At 44.7% G+C, this 10036-nt stretch overlaps 1 protein-coding gene across 1 annotated transcript; it reads left to right on the top strand.

Moving 5' to 3' along the window:
* Positions 1 to 6106: 6106 nt before the first annotated feature.
* Positions 6107 to 9440, top strand: BTG4 (BTG anti-proliferation factor 4). Its single transcript, XM_082070232.1, has 5 exons — positions 6107 to 6312; positions 7681 to 7918; positions 8459 to 8596; positions 8771 to 8963; positions 9121 to 9440. Exons 2-5 carry the CDS (start codon positions 7746 to 7748, stop codon positions 9295 to 9297), a joined length of 681 nt encoding a protein of 226 aa, XP_081926358.1. The 5' UTR covers positions 6107 to 6312; positions 7681 to 7745; the 3' UTR covers positions 9298 to 9440.
* The last annotated feature ends 596 nt before the right edge of the window (positions 9441 to 10036 follow it).

The following is a 10036-nucleotide window of genomic DNA, read 5'->3' as shown; positions in this document are numbered from 1 at the left end:
CTCTCTGGAAAGTAAAATCACATTAATTGTGCCTGGGAAGGTGAGGGGTGGTGGTGCAGCGGGGACATGAGGCCCTGGGGAGGTGTGTGGGCTCTGGAGAGGGCGCAGGACTCAGGGAAAAGGTGTGGGGACCCCGGGAGAGCACAGGACCGTGGGAGGATGTGTGATGATCCAGGGGAGGACTAGGGACCCCAGGAAAGATGTGAGGCTCTGGAGAGCGACCCCAGGAGCATCCTGAGGCCCCAGGTGAGGTTCAGGACCCTGCAGAGTGCTGTGTGCACCCAGAGATGGTGCAAAGCTACAGGCAGGGTCTCCTCATGGGGCAGGGTCTCCTCGAAGGGCAGGGTTTTGCTATAGGGCAGGGTTTTGCTATAGGGCAGGGTCCCTTCCTGGGCAGGGTCCTCTCACGTTGTAGGGTGGCAGGGCCTAGACGGGACTCGAGCGGCGGCGGGAGCATGACTGAGGTCCAGAAGGTGCGAGCGAAGGCCACATTGTTTGGGCTTGAGCAAGCAAAGACAAGGGGTCCATTGGGAGCCATCGGGCGCTCCCCTGGCTCTGTCCCCATGGCGCTGCATGGGGCTGCATCATAGAATCATAGAATAGTGTGGGTTGGAACGGACCTTAAAAGGTCATTCCGTCCAACCCTCCTGTAATGGGCAGGGACATCTTCAATGAGATTCAGTTACTCAGAGCCTTGTCCCACCTGCTCTTGTATGGCTGGGTCCAGGCAGGGGAGCCCCAGCTGCACAGTAACAGACACAGTGCCTGTCAGCGTAAATGTGGAAGACCAGAGGGCTGACCACATTGTATATCTCATTTCAAGTGTCTTCAGGCCGTTGTCACCAGGCCGTGGGCCCCTCTATGAACAGGAGATAGCTGCCACCACAGGCCTCAATTTTATTTATGCAACAAGAGTGAATGGAGGTACATGTGAAAACAGTGGCCTTAGACAAGTGCAAGGCCGAGACAAGCACCAGCAGAATGGGAGCTGATGTCTGCAAATTTTGGGAACAAAAAACCCTTACAAATTGTTCTAATGTTTTTTAGTGTCCTGTATGCAAACCAGTTGAGAATGAAGTGTATCACGCAGTAGGGTGCAGTTAAACTGGCTTGACAAACGCACTGATGTCTCTTGCACGCGTGAGGGGCAATCCAGTATATTTCCCTGGTTTATTTCACTGGCTTGCCTGTCTATTAGATGCTTCTGCAAAGAGGTTAGTCTGGCTGCCTTCTGTTCAAATTCTCGTGCCTCTGATCTCCATTGAGATATCTTCCAAGCCTTTTTACCTGGCTGTGTGGCTAGTGATTGGTACTTTTGGCAATCAGCTAACTACACTGCCTAGTAACTAGGCTGATGTGAGAGTTCCCTTTCAACCCCCGCTCCTAATTACTTTTTCCATTATTAACATTCTTGAACATTAGGCAAAGTGGCCAGACTAAAAAGCATTTATGGCATATGGCGAGTTCATTGCTCAAAACCCCCTCACTTAGTAGCTTGTTAAATGAGAATGCTTAAATAAGAAAGCTAAATGAAAGTTATTTTCCTAATACCTGACAGATAAACTGATGCACTAGGAGTAAGGAAGTCGTAAGGGAGTTTTGTAGTGCAGGGAGTTTCTGTGCCGAGGTTGCAGCAGGGAATCCTGTGCCTTGTTTTGATGGCAGTGAGGGTAGTGATTGCGGAGCAGTGGTTACAATCAGCTAACTACACTGCCTACAAACCAAGCACCACTCCTGTGATGGGGCCATGGCATTCAAACCTGGAAAAAAAGAAAGCACTCCCAATCATTATATTAACATACTCTATCTCCTCAAATGCACTTATAACAAACAACCTTTCACACTAGCTTGCGGTAGCTGAAGAAATCAGCAAATCTGTTCTGCAGAACAAAACTGAATATGCGTAAGTAGTTCTAATCAATTATGCCTTGTGTTGAATATGTGTGTATGCAATTAATAATGTAATAAAAATATCTTATGTATTTATCAGGCCATTCCTAAATGAGGAATGAGACACAGTCTGCGAGGTTACAAGGATACATCTATCTGCAAATTAAGCGATTTTGCTAGCTTTTGCCCATGAATGCCTTATTGTTAAAATGCATGAAAAGAATTCAGGACTTACCCTCAAGAAGCTTACCTTGTAATAATCCTGATAAGGACTGCATTTATAATAAAACGCTTTAAAAGACTTAATGGAAAGGGAAAACCGGCTAGCTTCTTCACTCTTCCTTTGCTTCCCTTTTCCATGGCTAACACAGCAACCTATTTGCTGAGCACCCAGAAGCATTTCATGGGCAGAGGTGCCTCTGGGGATGGTTCCTTAGCTGGCCCTGGGTGCCCCATCTCCTCCTCTGGGACTCCTGGGCTGCAGTGTCCCCAGTCTGGGCTGTGGGTCAGCCCCACGGCCGCAGCTTTTGTGTACGCCCTGTCGTCATGGTCGCTCTGCTGGGGCTTGTGTGCAGAGACCGGACCGTTGGTTCGGAGCGTGCAGGTGGCTCTTGCCATAGCTAGCTTTGTTGCAAAAGAGGTTTCTATGGGCAAAGTCAACAAGGAGCGCACAAGGATTTTCCGCCCTGCTCCTGTGGACAAATGGCTACAGGTTTTGTCAGGGATGCTGAAGGTGATCTGGGCTCTAGTGTCAGTCCAGGAACATGCCTCTGAGCTGATATCTGGATATCGGGGCTTCAGCCTGGTTTTATGCATACCAGGAGTCCAGCCTGCCATAGAAGGGGGCCCCCAAAAAGACAGACTAACAGCTCAAAGGAATTAATGTCTTGGGATCCTGGCGCTGGGCTGCAGTGGGAGGCTCAGGCTGCACATCTTCCCCCGATGGTGACCCACACCACCCCTCTCCCTTTTTCTTGGAGGCCTAGCCAGCCATTTCCATATGCTTGCACTTGGCCTGTCCAGCTCATTGCAGTCATCTCACTCCCTTGCATTTCAGGTCTTGTTTCTATAAGTAACCCTTCGCTTTTTTCTTCCTCTCAGTCACCACCAGCACAACCCCATCCTGCTGCCACTTACATTTGCAGGGGCAGAAGGCAGATAGATAAGCCCATATGGTTGTCCTTCGCTCCATACTAGGCACACCGGCAACTGAGGCTGAGAACATCTTCAACAGTTGTGTAATATACCTCCTTATCTCCTGCATCTGCCCCGTATGACACACTTTTGTCGTATCATCGAGGTCTCCCTGCTTACCTGCACGACGTGAATGTTCTCACAGACCTTCAATCAAACAACTTTTGCACCAGTGAGTGTTTTCCTTGGGCAAGAGGCTTCTCTGCATCAGTGTAATTAGCACAGCCACACGGCTGCGTGTGCTTTGCATAATGAAACACAGTGCTCATGGCAAAATCAAGAGCAATTATCTGCAAGTACCTATCACTTAGGTTTTTACAGAACAACCACTGAGTAAATAAGGAATCAAGTAAAGATGAAAACCTTTATTAGAATACGGTTCATTTCTGAAATACCTATTCTTAAGCCCTTTCAGCAAGCCCAGAAATTGCCTAGTTATATATCTGAAAGGGAAAAAATTGTGAGCAAGCAACGTACTAAGATTTTAGTTTGTGGCTTTGATTTGAAACAGTTTCTGCCTTGTTTCTGTCAAAAATAATTCTTAGCATAGAGACTGCACAATTTAAATAAAGGTTTAAGTTTTAAACATCCAGATATGAGGTTTCTTCTGCCCTCCGACATAAAGGCATAGTCAATGGGTGCTGTGCCCATGCAGCGCTACCATTGTACATTGCTCTCACATGATACTTCTGAATGTGACCAGGACAATACATAGCCTGACAAAGCAAATGCAAAGTGCTTTCCTCAAGAAGATTGACACCCAGGATGTTTTCCCATATGGAAATAAGTCAGGCTTACTGATTTTTATATCAACAGTTACGAACTTCTGCAGCTTACCTGGAGAAATTGTCTGTCATACATCATCCACAAAACCCAAAAGGCTTGTAGAAGGAAGATTGCTGCACTTTGTTTTGGTAGCTCCATGGACTCCATCTTTTAAAGCAAGAAAAGCATAAAAAATTCTGCAGGGGTGACTCTTGCCAGTAGAGTGTTCAGGGAAACTGTTTGCTCTTGGTTTGGCCCGCAGTTACTAGAGAAACTGGGTCTGACTCTCCCTGCTCATGTCCAGGCTTGCCTGGTGACCCAAGAGACCCATAATTTAATCTGGCTAAGAATGCCTGTGCTGAGTGAGGGACCTGATCTGCATCGCACTGAAGTCTCTGGACAGATTTCCATTGATTTCAGTGAGCTCTGGATCACAGGCACTGTAATACAAGGGGGTTCAGTGGTTCGTTTTGTTTTGTTTTCTTTCTCATCCTTATAAGGATTAAAACCCAGCAGCACCATTTAACAAGAGGTGCAGATGCCTACTCATTTATCTCATGCGTTATGTCAGGCAGAACATGTTCTTTGCAGAATCTGCTGGGATGCTAACAGGTTCTGTTTGGATGCGACCGGGAATGAGTGGGAGCACAGTTTATTGACTCTTATTTAGTGGAGCTCACATTCGGAAGGACTGTTCACATTTTGGTTTTGACATTCTGTTTCTTAGCTTCTTATCATCCAAATGGAGTACTCAGGGCTATGTTTTCTTCAAGTCAGTGATAAGTGATTACGAAGGATTTGAGTTCAATTAATCTACCTAATTAAGAGAGACGGTTTTTCTTGTCACCTAAATAGAACCCCAGAAATACTCTCTGCTATTCTAGTCATTAACAGAAATAATTATGAACTACTGCATGCTATTCAAAACACCAAGATAAAAGGTTCTCACCACCTTACTTCTGTATCAGTGACAACCTTAATAATTAGAGTCAACTGATTGAATTGCCAAGAACTTAGCCGAAATTTTCCTATGTTTGTTGTTCAAAGTGTGTGCAGTTTTGCCTGGATTTTGCCTCCTGCCATCCAAGAAACTTCACCTTATTGCACGACTGATTGCACGGCTGCAATCTGGTTTCTCAGGTGGAGGGTTTGTTTACTGCTGACTCGAAGTTTGTGTGTTAACTATGGGAACAAGTAACTCAACAAGAGGAGGTGCTGTGGGGATTCAGGCTTCTCTTCGATTGTCTGGTCAATTCACTCTCCGGGCACAGAATTTCCCAACTCACGGGGCTTGTCTGGACAAGTTGGAGAAAGTAGGAAGGCAGGAAACAGTTCAATGCCCCATCAATTCGTGTCCTACTGATCCAAACCATTTATTGAGGAAAAGATGGTAACTGCATACCCGAGGCTGAACTGTGTCAGGGTTAGATCCTACATGGAAACTATGATCGAATTATGGGCTCCAGGACAGGGGATGGACTCCCTGGGATGCCTGCTGCTGTTATTTTAGCCTTGATAGTTCAAGAACAAAAGGAGAACAAGGTTTATAGGAAGAAGTTGTATCCTTTATTAGATTATAATATGATATCATGAAAAAATGACACGAAGGCAGAGAAACCAGACTAAGTAGCAACTTACTAAACTTTGCTGAGAAAGACAGCATCATCCCTAGAGGAGTCACAGTCTATATGGCTGTGATTGTGCATGAAACCCTGAGCGGACTAAACTATTATTGAGAAGAACCTAAAAAACCATAATTATGTGCATTATTCATAATTTTCAGGTGGCAAATCTTACTCTAATTTGATATTTTCCTGGACAGCCGTTTTGTCAGCAGAGTTTAAAAGCTCCAGATATGTGATAGTTGCTCCTAGTTTTAATCTCTAGAATCAAATTCAGACATGAGAATCCAGTTTGCCAGTTCAAGAACACTGCTGCTAATTTTGGTGTGCTGGAGGCCTTCAGCAGCAAATAAAACTCTTCACAGGCTGCACAGAAAGAGGTTAACCGACTCCTAAACTACGCTGTAGGGGATTTCTTCCCAGCAATGCGTAGCAGCTGTTTCCCGTTGTCCTGCATCGTTCTCCAGAAAGCATAGAACAGGTTACCATTGTCCTCTTATGGCAGATGAGAAAGGGAAGGAGTGACTCATGGCTTGTTTATGGGACAAAATCCTGATGTGTCATCACAAGCAACCAAGTGCGGAGCAGAGCACATGATAAGGATACTCTTGTGGTCGAAACACTGGTGTCCTATATTAAAGCTTGGCTCCTGGCACTGCCGAATGCTTCTTCTGAACATTCATTGTCTGTCTCAGACTTCGATTCTCTTTCATTTGGGTGATTACTGAAGGCTGGCCATTAGTTACAGAAGTATTTTGACATGTGAGAAAAAGAAAGAGAGGACTTTTTTTTGGCAATTTACTACTCATGCCCTAAAATCAGAATTTCTACTCAATGCCTGGTAAGTTTTGTTTTTATTTTTGGTTTTGGTTTTTTTTTGTGATGCAGAAGGAAACTGCAAAGTGCAATAGTTAGATTAACTGTGTGAGTGGAGGAGAAAGGAGCTCCAGAAATAGCCTGAAATTCATGGTCTATGTTACACTTCTGCACAGACATGTGCTTCTGTAAATGTGCACCGTCACACTTTATTTTCCTTATCCCCTATCTTGTGTCGCAATTTATCACAAAACTGAAATGCAAGCACTTGAATTGCTTGGCTGCAACATCTACAGTCAAATTAAAAGCCAGTTTAAATACTGAGGTCTTTTTGCCTTAATTTGTTCTTTTATCTTGACTATTAGAGAACAGTGTAGGGGAAAGGGACCTGGGGGTCCTGGGGACAGCAGGGTGACCATGAGCCAGCACTGGGCCCTTGTGGCCAGGAAGCCAATGGGACCTGGGGTGGGTTAGAAGGGGGTGGTCAGTAGGTCAGAGAGGTTCTCCTGCCCCTCTGCTCTGCCCTGGGGAGACCACACCTGGAATCTTGTGTCCAGCTGTGGCCCCTCAGTTCCAGCAGGACAGGGAACTGCTGGAGAGAGTCCAGCGCAGCCACCAAGATGCTGAAGGGAGTGAAGCATATTGTTCTCATGGCAAATATTTCACTTAAGCATTGCACAGACCTTTGTGAGACAGACTGATGGACACAACGGACTACAGTACTGAAGCAATTAAAAATACCCCCAAAAAAGGAGCTGATATTGGAACAAGAACGAGTAGATTGGAAATACCCTTCACAGCAGCATGTTCATTAATCTAATGGTAAACACCTGAATATCGTTACATTCCTCAGAGCCACGTGATGTCCTGTTCTATATAAGCCCCAAGCAAGCCAGCCTACAGGAAGAGTGAGGGGAGAGTGGGGTGTTGGCTTTTTCTGTTCTTTTCTCTCCTACTCTATTATATAAGTGACATAGGTTCTTGTAGCATTTGATCTGTTTCCTTGGTGACTATCTGTAGCTGTTTATAAAGTCTATCTCGGGTTTTCAACAGTTCTGGTCTGCAAAGGTAAAATTTGCGGTCTTCATTACATATAAAAGAGTGATGTGTTTGTAAGAACTATTGATTGTTGACTGTAGTGTATAAGTGCCATGTAACAAGGAGTACTATCTTTTTAACTCCTTTTTTTTTAAATATATATATATATACACCCAGTTAACTTGCTTAGTGAGTGCCTTCTAGCAATGCATTAAACTGGTTTCACTACCCAGAGCTAAGTTGATCAGTTGTTTAGCAACTGGGCTTATCTAGGCTCCATCTGTTTGGGTTTATGCAGGTTTTGCAATATCTGTCCATGGAACTTGATAGTACCTTAATTGTTAAATCTCTCTAGCGTAGTGTCTCATCTCTGCTGAGGACTATCCAACAGCCAAAGCACCTTGTGCGCTTCTGTTTAAAATGAAAGATGAAATTGCTGCCACAGTCTTCTTCATCATGAAGCTGGTGAAAAGGGAAGACAAGCTGAGCAAACATAAAATGGAGAAATTTGCAGCTAAGCTGACGACAATACTGTTCGAAAAGTATAAGAATCACTGGTACTTGGACAATCCATCCAGAGGACAAGCCTTCAGGTAAGGGGACCGTTAGTGGAAAGGGAGCCTCTGCATGACATTCAAGAGGCAGTGAGTACACTTACCATGCCTGGAGGCCTTAAATTGGATGTAAGTGACACAAATTGAAAGAGGACAATTTAGAGAGAAGCGGCATTCTTAGCTGGTAAATGCGCATCAATATTGAAAGCGGATTCACAGTGTGTGCCTGTGTAGGTATGACTAGACATCTTCAGACAATACACACAAAGCGTCTTGTGTAGCCCTCTGACTTACTGAATGCAGAATCCAAGTGATCTTAAGCTGACTTGTGGAATTGTTGTAACTGCTTTTAATTCTCTACAAATCACCAGTGAAGTGAGTTGCTGTCTTGAGTTCCAAACAAAAACTTGTTTGACTTTATAAATCAGCATGTTAGGCTAAGTTGCTGGTTGGGGCTATGAGATCTTGCATCAACAGGCTAAATATGCTGAGAAAGTCAATAGTGAACTTAAGCCTACCTTGGAATGAGCAAAACTTGCAGTGAAATCTTAAATCCCCCTATGTTTTGTTCTTATCTAGGTGTATAAGGATAAACAGACACCAGACAAGAGATCCACTGCTGGAGCAAGCCTGTGTGGAGAGTAATGTGGACTTCAATAAGCTTGGTTTGCCCAAAGAGATGACACTGTGGGTTGATCCATTTGAGGTGTGTTGCAGGTGAGTTGAGCAGCTGTGATAACACATGTCAAAGGTTCTGTACAAACCTGATCAACGCGAAGCCTTTTATTAGAGTTTTGGTGTCTGAGGTGTACTTACTAGTGTCAGCTGATGACTAACAGATGTCCATACTACTAGTGCAGAGCTGCGTTATACAAACACAGTCACTTTCAGATATGGTGAGAAGAACCGTCCCTTCACAATTGCGCAGTTTGAAGGAGAGGAGAACCCAGAGCTTCCTCAGCAGATCAGCTATGCTGCCGACAGAGCAGCTTTAGACTATCATTCTGACGTTTCTTCAGATGAGGAGAACTTCAAGGAGCCAAAAGCTATACCTATTGTCAGCAACCCTAACAGTATCTATCAGGTAAGCGTGTAGAAATGGCAGGTAGCTTTTGGTAAGAGCTGGCGTCTGCCCTCCAGGTTCACTCACGAGGGAGTACAACAGACTTAAACTGATGGCCAGACTCATCTCCCCTCTTTCCCAAACACATCTTAATGTTATCTTGTTTCTTGCTGTTTAGTTCAGTGACTGCTGCAAGGCACCCATACAGCCCTGGTCTCAGTATCTTCATAGGAAGACCTATATGACCGATGGCTCTCACTATGCCCAGCACAGGGGTTACAAAGTCTGCAAGCCAACAGCTGCTTTCACAGGACCGCGTGTTGATAGATACCACTGGATCAATACCAAGTGGTAGATCTGTGGCTGCACCTGTTGAAACACTGAGCTGTGGGATGAAGGCTGGCACTGCAAGTCTCACAAAAACAAAAAGCTCTTACTGTCTAGTCCTTGTCTCTTTTTTTGTACACCTGAAACTTTTGGGTTTGATTAACATCAATAAAATGTTTAGAAGATTATATGTGAGACTTGTAAGTTAAAAAGGAAATGTGTGTATCAATATACCTACTTGTTTTGTTTGTGTTTTTTAAAGCCATCTGATCTGCTATCTGTGCCCTGAAGGAAGTTAAAAAGCTCTTTGGTGAAAAGGCAAGCAAGTCAAGGAAGACAAAAGCATCCTCCAAGCTGCTTTGGAAGACAGTCTGCTTCCTTCTGGCAAAGGTAGCAAGGGCAGGAGCGTACTTCTGAGATGTGTTGTCAGCAAAACACCTACACATCATGAGCAGGATTTTCTCCATGCTCCCTTTGAGTGAGGTTTTGGTATATGCAGCTGTGCGAGAGTGCCAGCTTGGCTCTTGGCTCTAGACTACAGCTCACTTGTCGGAAGAACAGAGTCTTGTGGGCAGGAGACGGGTGAGCATGGTGGTGTAGCTTTGGAGCTGTAAGCTAGCGTGTTGCTTAGTAGAATGATGGAGCTGTTAGGTTTAAGTAAGCAATATGGTGGCCCATAGGGCACTTGGGTCAAATTGTCTTCTAGCTAGTGCAGAACTCCTGACAGATGGAGACTCCCAGGAATACTACTGGGCTTCAAAACTATA

Source organism: Streptopelia decaocto (assembly GCF_964273445.1).
Source record: "Streptopelia decaocto genome assembly, chromosome: 21".
Classification (NCBI taxonomy): domain Eukaryota; kingdom Metazoa; phylum Chordata; class Aves; order Columbiformes; family Columbidae; genus Streptopelia; species Streptopelia decaocto.
Note: the sequence above shows the minus strand (reverse complement) of the source record. Positions and strands in the feature narration are given on the sequence as shown.